The 13,705-nt window shown below is 50.2% G+C and overlaps 1 protein-coding gene across 1 annotated transcript in view; it reads left to right on the plus strand.

Annotated features, from left to right (window-relative positions):
• The first annotated feature begins 1,613 nt into the window (after positions 1-1,613).
• Positions 1,614-13,705, plus strand: part of LOC115405389 (potassium/sodium hyperpolarization-activated cyclic nucleotide-gated channel 2-like) — a 29,551-nt gene continuing 17,459 nt past the window's right edge. Inside the window, exons 1-4 of the mRNA XM_030114953.1 lie at positions 1,614-1,628; positions 3,663-4,870; positions 6,887-7,310; positions 13,156-13,317. Of these exons, the coding sequence (XP_029970813.1) occupies positions 1,614-1,628; positions 3,663-4,870; positions 6,887-7,310; positions 13,156-13,317 (1,809 nt within the window). The remainder of the gene's footprint in view (positions 1,629-3,662; positions 4,871-6,886; positions 7,311-13,155; positions 13,318-13,705) is intronic.

Here is a 13,705-nt window from a genome sequence, read left to right on the forward strand (position 1 = left end):
CCCAAATGTAACGATATAATATGAATATACACTACTCACAAAAAGTTGTTGATATCAGTTTGTGGGGTGGAATTTTAGGATGAACCTTTCCAGGTAAACTTAATGTGACCTTTTCTAAACTTGTAAATGACCAACTGTTCATTGTTTCAGGACATTTTACACAACTTCCTTTTCTCAAACAAAGAAAAGCTGTTTGATCCATTCATCCATCCTCTGAGACCCAGACTACCTGAAGAGCATCATCGATCCAGTGCATGAACACAGGCCTCATTTCTTCTTCACAGAGCATGGAGGAGGCATCATCAGTGCAGGGCTGCAGCAGACTGGAGGAGCTCAGATGGAGAGAGCTGCACTTTCTCCAGACCAGAGTCCATAGAAAACCTCTGGCTCAGCTGGTGACTCTGAAGCCAGAACCTCAGTGAGCTGAGAGCCGTCCTCCAGGTCTCAGCAGACAGTCAGTCCACTGGTGAACAGCAGGAGACGCCGTCCAGCTGGAACTGATGCTCAAGGTCACATGACCAGTTACTGAGACACGAACATGTTCTCTGCTGTTTCTTTCAATAGACTGAGATGGATAATTCACCACCGATGCTGTCCTACTTTCCTGATATAACGTCACTGGAGCGCCATCTTTAAACATTTTCCATTTATTTCAACCCAAAGACACAGATCCCGAAGTTTTTCAGTTCATTCATTCATTTTCTGCTGCTGCTCCCTTTCGGGGTTGCGGGTGGCTGGAGCCGATCCCAGCTGCTGTGGGTAAAGGCGGGGTACACCCTGGACAGGTCACCAGTCTGTCGCAGGGCTGACATATATAGAGACAGACAACCATTCACTCACGCATTCATACCTAGGGGCAATTTAGGGTGACCAATTAACCTACCATGCATGTTTTTGGACCGTGGGAGGAAGCCGGAGTACCCGGAGGGAACCCACGCACACACGGGGAGAACATGCAAACTCCACACAGAAAGGCCCCGAGCACCGGCCGGTATTTGAACCCAGGACCTTCTTGCTGTGAGGCAAGAGCGCTAACCACCACGCCACCGTTTTTCAGTTCAGTTCAGCTTTATTTATTGAGCACCAAATAGAACAGAGTCATTTCTAGTCTCTTTAACAGACTAAAACTCCCAAGTTTGTTTTTTGTCAATCCCTCCCAAAACCCAAACTCATTGTCTGCTGAACAATAGAAAACCAGAGAGACCATTTTCACTTCGTGTCACGTTAGATCAGGACTTTATGTCTGACTTTTTGAACAGAAATCCTCCCTGCAGACTGTTGGACTCTGGATGTCAATGAAATGAAGTCGTCTCGTGTCGACCTTCATTCTCCTGTTTGCAGAACTCCTGTCACTAAATTTAACCGATTAACTCTTTACAAAACTCATTCGATCTTCATATTCTTCAGTAATTGACAAGCAGCCGGAGTCTGTGACTTCTTCACATTTGGATAATTAGGGATGACAAATGGAGTTTATATTCCCCAGGCTGTGAAAGCTGTGTGATGGATGAGCGCTGCGGTTGGAAACAAACCTCCGTTTGATCCAACATGTGGAGAAGACTCTGGATGAAGCGATTTGTTTCCAGGACTGGAGGAAGGTCTTGTGTTGATTCATGGATCAGCTGACAGTGGGTCGCCTTGGCTCCGTGTTTCCAGGCCATTCTACTTTTCTCAGGTTTATTTCCTCGTTGTGCTTGTTTGGTTGGTGACTTGCAGCGAAGTGCTGAGCAGCATCACACCTCTGCATCGCCTGCCTCTGGAGCGGCTGCATATTTTAGTCTAATGAGTCAGAAGCAGCGGAGAGATGACGCTCGTGGCTTCCCAGCACTGACGGAAAGGGAGAAAACATTTCTCAAAATAGATTTTAAAGATGTCAAAAAGACCTGTGGAGATTAGCAGGAGTGGAAGATCGCACTGATCAGCCAGAACATTATGACCGCTGTGTGTATCCTGTTGGTTTGATCCTCAGAGTGTTGGTTTGGTGTGTTTACTGTCTGTGATGAGTCCTGATCGCTGCCCACTGGAAACCTTCTCCAGAAGTCGCGACCCTCATTCTCAGACTGCTCATTTTTCCTGCTTCGAACACAAACACTCTCCAAGAAGGAGCTGACCAGTGATTCTCACCTCATTTCTCTGTGGTCCTAATGTTATGGTTGATGGACGACATTTGCTGTCTTTTCAGCTGCTCTGCGCTTTTAAATAAAATGTTTTCAAGATGTCATTGAACCTGAACTCAAGGTCAAAACGTCACCCGATTCACTTCCAGCAGATATGGGTGGAGAGTTACTGTCAGTGAAAGTTCATAAAGCAGAATTAACTAAACAAATTAAATGATTTTATTAATATTTCTGTCTTGTCTTCTAAATGAAAAAGATTGAAATGGATCCCTAAAGCTTGTCATTGCAGTGGAAATCTCCATTCTGATCACTGGGCGATGTTTAGGAAACAGTCTGCAGCCAAACAGCTAAATATGCTTCATTTTAATGTGATCAAAACACTTTGAGAAGTAGAGAGAGAGATAGAGAGAGAATATTGATTAAAGGACAGTGCTTGGAGACAGGCTGAGACGGAGGCAGATGAAAGAATTGGACGTCCAACTGGTTCTGACTGGATTCAGACTATTTGCCGTCACCGTTCAGCTCTGAGATTTACTGAACCTCCTGAACTCTCTGCCGTACCTCTGCTTCAGTCACTTCTCTGCTTCCTCTCTGACTGTACCTCAGGACCTCTGTCTGCAGCAGATGTATATGATGAGAATGCTTCGGCAGTGTGTGGACGGAGATGGACGCAGCTGCCTGCGCCCAAGCCGCTGCACAGCCGTCGCCGCAAATACATAAACAGCCCCTCTTGTACTTGTTGACCTCTGTCACCGAATGCATGCAGGAGCCGACTGCGTCTGAATGATCAGCCGCCGAGCAGGACAGGAATAGCCAATTGATTACTGCTCCTCGCTGTTTCTGATTCTCGTAACGAGGAGACAAAAGGAGCGGCGGCGGGGATGTCAGACAAACAGGAGACTGCTGTTCTGTCAGGGATTCATTCCTGCAAAGACGGACCTTGTGGGATGTTTTATCTGTTTCTTCAGGGTCACACACCCACACACACACACACACACACACACACACACACACACACACACATCTACAGATGTACCTGCACTGCAGAGGCAGCAGCTTCTGATGTGACATTGTCAAGGTGTGAAGTTGTCAGTTGGAACAAAAGCCTGAACGTTTTTTGCCCTGTGGTCCCCGCGAGGGGCCACTAGGTGGCGCTAAACACCAGCCGAGGGCGACGTGACACAAGGCGGTTTGTCATTGTTGAACACCTGATGAAGCACGTGACTCCGGGTGAATCTCCCTGAGCAGGAGCGGCTGGTGGGTTGACTCCATGCCTTAGGTCTCCTGGTTTGTCCCGGACTGGACAGTCTGGACCGGTTCTGAGGTCCTGGCTCGAAGCACGTGCTGAATGAAAAGCAGCAGATGGGAGGAAGGAGGTGGTCCAGAGCGTCTCTGTCACTGACTGGAGGTACAGTTAAGTGCAGTATAGTTTGCAAATAAGTCACGTCCCCCTCCTCCTCCTCCTCCTCCTCCTCCTCCTCCCCTCCACCGCCCCCCCCCCCCCCTTTCTTTTTTCTGATTGGCCTTCTCCAAAGATAATTGGAGGCAAAATTTGATCTGCTCAATGTCACGGAGAGGAGCGATGCTGCCACCATGAAGAAGAGGGCTGTGGGCGGCGGACGCAGCAGCATCAGCACCACCGCAGCCCCGGCTGGCGCCTCCAGATGCTCCCGGAGCAGCAGCGGCGGGCTGCAGCCGAACTGCCCGGACCCCGGTCCCCCCGGTCCCCCCGGTCTCCCCGGTACCCCAGGTACCCCCGGCTCTCCCGGAGCGCGCGCCGGTAACCGTCCCGAGGTGATGGACGACACGGAGGACGGAGAAGAGGAGTCCAAGTTCCAGCATCCGCGGCTGCGGCGCGCCGGGGGGAGCGGAGGAGGAGGAGGAGGAGGAGGAGGAGGAGGAGGAGGAGGAGGTAGTATCAGGATGAAGAACTTTACGCCAGGAGGGGGAGCCTCGTCCTCGGCTTCCAGGAGGAACTCCAGCAAGGATCCGTGCGTTCCGCAGGCAGAGGAGCCTCCCGCCGCGCCTCGGCCCGCTGCTGCCTCCGGAGCCTCTCTCACTTCCAGCCCGGGCGATGCTGCCCGGCGCGGCCACAGCAGCACGGCATCCGGGGCGGAGGCGGCGCAGCTTCTAACCGCGACAGCGGCCGATGCTTGCAACGGCGCCGCTCCAGCTTCCAGCATGAAATGCAACAAAAACGGAGAATGCAGGCGGGACTCCGGCACCGGGAGCCTGCGCTCCACCGTCTCCAAGCAGGAGAAGCAGGCAGGCGGGTCCGGCAGAGCCGAGGACGGAGGCGGCGCCCGGCGCGGCGCCTGTAACTCCACCACCGCCAGCATGGACGGCTCCATCACGCCCGGCGGGTCCCTGGCCGGGGCGCACGGCGCGGACAACCCCGGATCCACCCCGGTGTCCGGCGGCGTCCCCGAGAAGAAGGACTCCAAGGTGTCCTTCTCCAACGCGCCGAGCCGGAAAGCCTCCTCGTCGCTGCACGGCCCGTCTCAGAGCCAGCAGCCCCGGAACTCTGTCACCTTCCAGAAGACCGAGGATGGACCGGCCATCGTGCCCGCAGAGGACGCGGAGCCCCGGGGCAGCCAGGCCAGCTTCATGCAGCGGCAGTTCAGCAGCATGCTGCAGCCGGGAGTTAACAAATTCTCCTTACGCATGTTCGGTAGTCAGAAGGCGGTGGAGAGGGAGCAGGAGAGGGTCAAATCAGCCGGGAACTGGATTATTCACCCCTATAGCGATTTCAGGTAAGAGAGGAGGGGCAGGAGGGGCCGCCAGGTCCTCTTTGTCATCTTCAACTTTACTGTGAACAGGCTGAGACTCCCTGGGAACACGCACACACGCACACATACACACCTACACTCAGGGCTTTATTGTACCCTACATGTGTGATTTGGATCCGTGCGCCGCACAGAGCTCCATCAGCCCCCAAACAACCTGTTGTCAGGCAAATCGACTCCAGCCAGTGTCCTTTCAAGGTTGTAAACAGATCCAGTTCCGGTGTGCACAGCAGCAGGTCTGGATGCTCAACAAGCAGGCCTGCTAACGCACGCGGAGGCCGGCGCACATCTCCCCGCTTCTGCGTGAAAAAACGTTTATTTTTGGAGGACGAGGCTCTTTAATCGGTGCAGCACGCGCTCTGCGACAGCAGCCGCGCTGCCGGGATGTAGGCTATGTGTGTGTGTGCGCGCGCGACGGAGAGGGTGTGCGTGTGTGTGCATGCACTCAGTAATGGAATGTCACCTTGAGCCAAGTGTGTGAAAACCTCAAGCATGCTCACTGGAGACAGAGCCTCAGCCGCCGCACGGCCCCCGGTCTCCCGGTGCCGCCGCACGGCCCCCGGTCTCCCGGTGCCGCCGCACGGCCCCCGGTCTCCCGGATCCTGCGCCCCGGTGGCGGCTGCTGTCTCCGGATCACCGCCCAGCCAGACATCCACACAGACATGGAGGAAAGCCACACCGTGGGCTGCTCCGTCAGCCTTTCCTCAGACATGCTGGGTGTATGTGGGTCAGGAAGCAGCAGGTTTCAGCACCACGGGGGGGGGACAGCTCCTCCTCAGGTCTGGACCGCTGCTCTCACATAACGCCGAGTCAGTGGACCGGTGGAGGCTGGAGACACGTCTCTGCCAATTTGAAGACAGGCTCAGTGGAGAGACCCCCCCCCCCCCCCCCCCTCCTCCCCCCACCGCCCATGTGATGGATGCATTGCAAAGGCGCTGCAAACATGGGATTTGGGGTGTTTTTCATTTTAGTGGTGAAGCTTGTTGCATAAGTATGAGTGTAATGACTCAGCTCTGCACCTGCAGAGCTCCATGTCAGGACTCTGTCTCCTGTCCTTCTAACCTGAGATCAGCTGGACCAGCTCACACACATTCACACACACACACAGGCAGGCCTCGCACAGGCTCACAGCATTTGGGGGCTTTTATGTGGAGCAGCTTATAATTACATTTTAAGTCCCAGCAGAAAGTTTATTTGAATTTTTTTCAAAAACAAACATTTATGAGCAAACGATGAGAAAAATAAATGTTACCATATCTATAAATTCAATGTGTAAAGAACTTTGACAGTAAAAATAGAATACAGCAGCAATCATGTAAATATGGTGTGATGGAATCAAAAATAAAGCAGATAAAACCTGGTGTGAGGTGAAGCTGAAGCAGGACCAGAGTCCAGTAGAACTGTGAAACCAGAACATTAAAAACTTGAATCAGCTGACTGAGATGAAGAGGTGGAGAAATGAATGAGTGACGAACTGGAAGTCTAAAAAAAATCCAACCAATCAGGGAGAGTAGAGCTTTTCAGAAGAAATCAGATGAGAGTAAATGTTTGGAAACAAAACAGGAGTCATTGTTCATTCCTTCAGCCAGCACACACACACACACACACACACACACACACACACACACACACACACACACACACACACACACACACAAAACCAGTCATTTTCTGTTTACTCCAGTTCTTCAATTAGATTCATCATGTTGTGCTTCACAAATGAGATGCACAGATAAACACTGCTCATAAGCTGTGATTAGAGTACCTGCCAGTCTGGAAAACGTGAATTCAGCAGAGTCTTCCTCTCATTATTCTCTGCATGTCGGCGTGGCTCCGGCTCTGTTTACACTTTTCCATCTTCAGTCTCTGGTGCATTTTGACTTTCCACAGCAACTCCCTTCATCTGACTCTATTTCTGTTATTCCCTTCACACACACACACACACACACACACACACACACACACACACACACACCACTGCAGGTTCTACTGGGATTTTACAATGCTGCTGTTCATGGTGGGCAACCTGATCATCATCCCTGTGGGCATCACCTTCTTCAAGGACGAGACCACGACGCCCTGGATCATCTTCAACGTTGTCTCCGACACCTTCTTCCTCATGGACCTGGTGCTCAACTTTCGCACTGGAATCATCATCGAGGACAACTCAGACATTATTTTGGACCCTAAGACCATTAAGAAGAAGTACCTAAAGACTTGGTTTATTGTAGACTTCATCTCCTCCATCCCGGTGGATTACATCTTCCTCATCGTGGAGAAGGGAATCGACTCGGAGGTGTACAAGACGGCCCGCGCCCTGAGGATCGTCCGCTTCACCAAGATCCTGAGTCTGCTGCGGCTGCTGAGGCTCTCCAGGCTGATACGCTACATCCACCAGTGGGAGGAGGTAAGAACTCACACTCCATGAGCGTCTCTGCGTCAGGTGAGTTCAGTCAGTTCATCTGCAACAGGCACGTTTTCCATCTCAGCTGACTGAAACGTAAAGCAGGAAACACACTGGTGAAGGATCCATGCATGTGCTTTGCACAGGTTTCATTCTGGATGTGTGAAACGTGGAAAACGGTCACTATCATCACGACTTGAGGAGTCTGAAAGTGTCTTCATTTCATTAGTTTGCTTTAACCTTCTTAAAAACAGTCCAATTCATTTCCACTAGCATTGTAGCTTTTTGTTGTCTGATCTTGTAAAAGGCTGCAGATGTCCCAGAACGGAGCCTTGAGGGACGCCAGGCTACTCACACGCAGCTCTCCAGTCTGGGATTATTAATTGGAATGAGAAGCCTCACCTCTCCTCTCCATGCGGGCCGTGATGAAAGGTGGCCGCTCTGCCTCCAATATGTTGCTCCTGGCTGCCGACCAAAGCGGCGGTCTGCCTGTCGGAGTGTCGGCTCGGCGCTCGTGTTCTCACCCGCCACCTGCTGAGCCCTGGATAATGTCAACAGGCTGTTTGAGCATTAACAAACTCTGCATTCTAATGACTGTGATTGTCTCACACGCCCGTCCTCCCGCTCTGACCGGGCCGTCCCCCGGGCGCCGCCCGGTTATCACCTGGTTAGCACCAGACTAATAGGACAGGACAGAGAGAAGGCGGTGGTGATCGGGGGATAGATTCTGTCCTCCACTCCGTGTGAATGACGTAGGATCGGCTCAGGTATCGGTTGCATTTCCCGATACCTGCTCCGTCTATTTTGATGATGCTGGGCTGATATTGGATCGGCAGTCCAGTCTGCGTCGGAGCGCCGCTCCTCGGACTCCCCCCTCGGGGAGGCGGGCGGTGCAGCCGGGACAGGAGTCCGCTCCTCTTTCGGCTGATGCCGGTACTGGCGGCCCGGTGTTGGCATTTGGCAGCAGTGGGCTGCACAGTGGGGCTCGGCTGCTCACTTGACCTTTGGATAATTGGATTTCTGAAGATATGATGTGATATGCACACATACACACACACAGTGGTGCATGATGGGAAGTGAGACTTGGCATGCATGGAGAATGAGAGCGGAGATGTGATGCAGACTGCAGTGCTGCCACGTGCAGACCGAGCTCACTTCCTCGTGCTGCCTGTCACTCTTTGTTTCACTAAGAACTCATTGAATCAGTTGAATTCATTTCTTTAAATATCTGCTTTCAAACAGCTGACGTCTTTCTCAGACACGCTGCAGTGCAAACACAACGGGCACCATTTCACCTGATTTACTCTGACTTGAGGAAGGTCACAGTCAGAGCCGCTGCAGAGTCCTCAGGAAACCACAAATACCCAAACCGGTCCCGCTGACTCCTGAGTGACCTCTGGACTGTCCAGGGAGTGTGTCTCTGCTTCAGAAGGGACAAGCCGCTCAGTCTTCTGGGGCTGATTCTGTCCTGCATGGCTGCTGTGAGCCAGAAGCCCCCAGCTCTGTGAACGTTCAATAGGAACGTTTGTCATTGAACATTTTGTGAGCCTGTTCTGGTCTGATGCAGAAAAGAGTCCCAGAAGATGTTTTCCAGCTGATGTTCATTGTTCACCTCATCCCAAACCCTCTGGACCGGGTTTAGATCAGGTGACTGCAGAGGCCAGGTCTCCTTTACTCCTTCTCTCAGCCTGGAGGACTGTTTGGACCAACATGTCTCCTCCAGGCTTCACAGCAGAACCATGTAGAAACCATCCGGTCGACTCGTCTTTACCCGGCGGAGCCGGGCGGGTTCAGCCTCCTCTGAGCAGCTGGTGTCCAGACGTGTCTGTCTTCATTTATCTGGACTGTAAGCAGAGGGATTTCTGAGGCTGGTGACTGGGATGAACTGATCCTCTGCAGCAGAGGAGGCTCTTGGGCTTCCTGTCCGGGGCGGTGCTGGTCCTCATGTTTCCTCGTAGCACTGGATGGTTTTTCTGACTGCACTCAAGGACACATTCAAAGTTTTTGCAGTTTTCTGGACTGACTGACCTTCAATGACGGACTGTTGTCTCTATTTGTCCTGCAGATTGGTTCTCACCATAATAACATCACTGAATAACATCACCCCTCTCAGTCATGAACATCATACGAGGAGAAAACAGCTTATAAGAGGGAAAAAGCGAAAGCTGAAGTGCACCAGCTTCACTGTTACATGTAAGGGTCCTGAAATCTGGAATGAGCTCAATAAATCCATTCTAGAATCCACAAGTCTGCATCTATTTAAAAAGAAACTAAAAGCAGAATTACTTCAGAAATATGTGTGATGCAAACTCCAGGTGGCTGATGAACTTCATTATACTGTCTAAAGCCCGATAATAATATTGTGTTTATTGAGATGCTGTCTTAATATTGTAAATATAATAATATTGTAAATTTAAATTTAAGGAATACTGAAAAGAATATACATTAATTGTAATATACATTAATTGTAATTATAAATTGTCTGATGTGTGAGTTTGTTTGCAAGGTTTTTAAGTATTTTCTTTTGTTTTTCTCTTTCCTTTTCTTCTCTTTTTTCCTTTTTTTCTAATGGATGTGGGATTCAATTTGTGCGATTCTTAAATGTGAAGGGGTAGATTTAATAAGTTCTTCGAACTTCTCCCTGCTCCTTTTTGAGCACAGTTCAAATAACACTGTACTACTACAACTATAAATGGACAATTGATGCTATTATTGTTGCTCAAATAAAGAAATTGATTGATTGATAATGAGGCTACCTTAAGGAATCCTAAAACATCTTTTCAGTTATTTCATATTTTTTTGTTGACTGCATTATTCTACATGTGTTCATTCATAGTTCTGATGTTTTCAGTGAGAGTCTAGAAAGGAAACAGTCAAGGACAGAAAGAAAAAACATTAAATGAGAAGACGTGTCCAAACTTTGGGCCGGTGTTGTAAATGTTGCTTCCTGGCTGTTCTGACGCCACGAGTTGGTCCTTCATACCACGAGACTAACGCTTCCTTCTCTCTACCGAGCAACAGGCCTCACAACTCTTTTATTAGTGTACAACACTGAGAACATGATCAAGAAATCTGTCTCTAAAACATCACACTCTTGTTCTATGGAAGTAAAGATCTCAAGTGATTCTCCGTCTGGTGTTTCGATCCTTCAGCTTTAGGAAAGGTTCATTATAAGTCTCTGGAGCTCAAAACCTTCTTTACTGCTGCTACAACACATCTGTCTGAATAAAAGAGTGTGGATAAAGAACGCAGTTAACATGTGAACCAACCTAACCTAGTGGAGATTTCAGCGACGCAGCAGTGAAGCTTTTTGGTGGCAAAGCAGCGTTTACATCAAAGTGTCAGTGTGAGGCTGATGTGCAGAAATGTAGGGTGTCGAGAAGCTACAGGGACTTTAGCTAGGCAGGAAACACTGACAGGAGGGATTTCACATCATTTGACAGTCAGAGTCGGGAGTGCGGATCCTCGGTTATTTAAACCTCATTGTGCTTTAAAAAAATCTACTTTAGTTAAAAATGTGCTTTGAGTAAAAGTTCCAGCTTGAAGGAGGTCGCTCCTCATTGAATCAAGAAGGGCCATAAATCCAGTTCTTCATGAACTTTGAGTCATAATGAGAAGCTTCCAGGAGGTAGAAGGTGCAAACTTTGTTCTGATCGTCCCAGGAAACATTTTCAAAGTTGGTACGTCACATGAACTCTGAGTTCTGTGATCCTGAAAGACAATCAAACAGAAGGAAAGGAAGAAAAACCCACGACACACACACACACACACACACACACACACACACACACACACACACACACACACGCAGGTCTCAGAAGGTATCAATAGTCTGGACTGAGGACTGAGATTGACGTCCGGCTCTCGGCTGTGCAGCTCTTCCTCTCTTGGAGCAGGAGCTGGTTTTCTCAGCAGAGCCGATCTGCGAGCAGCAGAGCAGCAGCTGAACACACCGTCCTGCACACAAGGAAGTGGGAACTCCCTGAGTGCACGTCTGCATAGTAACCAAACCGGAATTACACAGGCGTGCGCGTCGGCGTGGTTTCCGCTTTTGTTTTTGTTTTCTGCTTATTTCATTTGTTGCTCAGTAACTGGAGGGATTTCCACAGAGTGAAGTCTAATAGAGGGGCTAGAGAGCACTTCCTATTTGAAAAACAACTAATTATTCATAAAAACTATACAATGTCAATAAAGTGACTAAATGTAATTCGCTACTTTCCACCTTTGACAGCCCCCTGTGACCTCTGTGACCTCTGTGACCCCTGTGGTCCTCTGTGACCTCTGTGACCCCTACAGTCCTCTTTGGCCCCTCGTCAGTAATGCCGCTGGCTCCTTGTCTGTTTTCCACTTCTTTTGTGAAGCTGTGTTTGGTTCTGAACTCATCACCCAGAGTGTGGAATAAAATCTCCAGTTTTCGGTTAGGTCTTGTTTCCACTGCGCATCACAGTGTGGGGTGGTATGATACGGCACGAATCCTCTCCAGAACAGGAGAGCAGCAGTCCGGACGGTGCAGTTCAGGAGGAGAACGTTCTCCATTCTGGATCAGAGAACCGTACCGTACGGCGTCACCCTGCACCGCCACCGCGCAGTGGAAACAAGGCTTCGTAATGACTGATGAAAGGCGACAGTGCGAACCTCAGGCAGGCTGAAGCTGTGTTCAGAAGGACCACGCATGTGATTCACGTCCAGCCTCGTTCCTCGCCAGTCCCGCCACACCGCATCGCTCCTCAGCTCCACTGACCTCATTCCTCATAGTAGATCTTTATCTGCGTAACGAGGAGACGGTTCCACACATGTCGGCGGCGTGCGGACGGCGGCGGGAATCAAACCGCGGCCCGGTGTGTGACTTCCTGAAGCCGCTCAGGTGATTGATTGATGACGGGCCTGAGTGAGTGAGGGTGACGACGTGTGAGACCGGGCAGATGATCACTCCTTCAGACTGCTGACGGGTGTGTGTGCTGGCAGGTCTGTCTGTTTTCGGAGTGTATCGCGTGAGCGGACAGGCCGTCGGAGCCGCTCCTGCTGCGTTCCCCCCACTTCCAGGCAAACTCCTCACGACGTGACGGGCGGTGTGTGTGTGTGTGTGTGTGTGTGTGTGTGTGTGTGTGTGTGTGTGAGCGTTCTCGTATTTCTATCCTTGTTGGGGCCAAATGTCCCCACAAGGATAGCAAAACGTGGAACGACGTGCCTTGTGGGGACCTTTTTCTGGTCCTAAGTAGGAGAAACAGTGTTTTCTTGACCATGTTGTTGTTACTGAAAAAAGTAAAAGTGCAAAAACATTTCTTTAGGGTTAGGCTTTGTTGTGGTGTGGGTTAGGGTTAGGGTAAGGGTCAGGGTTAGGGGCTAGACATGAATGGGAGTCAATGGACGGTCCCCACAAGGATAGAAATACGAGACTGTGCGTGTGTGTGTGTGTGTGTGTGTGTGAGCGTGTGTGTGTGTGTGTGTGTGTGTGTGTGTGTGTGTGTGAGTTTGCTGCAGGAATCATGTGCCGAACTTCTAGTTCTTTATTAGTGTTTAGTGTCTTCATCCTGTGAGAATGAATGAATGAATGAATGAATCAATCAATCCCACTTTATTTTGTTAAGTGTGTTTCTTCCTGTTTCCTCAGCATGAGTCACCAAACAGAGGGAGTGTACCGGCCTCCTGAACACTTCACATGACCTTTTCACTACACCCAGTCACACTTCCTGTGAAGATCCTCAGTTAATACGGACGCCAAAAGAAATCCTCCTTTTTTAAAAAAGCATTTTAGAAAGTCTTGAGAGTCACATTTGAAGAGTTGATCATGTGATTGCAGCGTCCATACACTGTGTGAGCTGAAAGCTGTGGTGTCGCCCCGCTCCAGATCTTCCACATGACCTACGACCTGGCCAGCGCCGTGATGCGGATCTTCAACCTGATCGGGATGATGCTGCTGCTGTGCCACTGGGACGGCTGCCTGCAGTTCCTGGTCCCCATGCTGCAGGACTTCCCGTCGGACTGCTGGGTGTCCCTCAACAAGATGGAGGTAGGAACGTCCGCCCATCTCCCCGGGACGCCGCCTGCGGCCGGTTTATTGGTGCAGGAACTCCGGACGCTGCAGTCCGGTTCGAGGTTCTGCTGCCGGTTTGGACGTGGCTCGATGCAGACTCGTTGAAAGACAGAGAAACCATCAAACATCAGAAAGAAGCTCTTCATATTCTGAATGAGAAACACAGAGAACTCCATCAGGTGGTGTCAGTGATTTCACCGTCTGTCTTCCCAACAGGGAACTGGGACCATTTGAAAGCTCCCAGTTCCCAGTATGCTCTGATCCCATGACCGTAACACACAAACAAACACATTTTTGAATGAGTAGACTTTAATTCTTACCAAACTGATGCCACGACAAATGAGCATCCGCCTCTTTTTGGAGT

Source organism: Salarias fasciatus, chromosome 18, assembly GCF_902148845.1.
Source record: "Salarias fasciatus chromosome 18, fSalaFa1.1, whole genome shotgun sequence".
Taxonomy (NCBI): Eukaryota; Metazoa; Chordata; class Actinopteri; order Blenniiformes; family Blenniidae; genus Salarias; species Salarias fasciatus.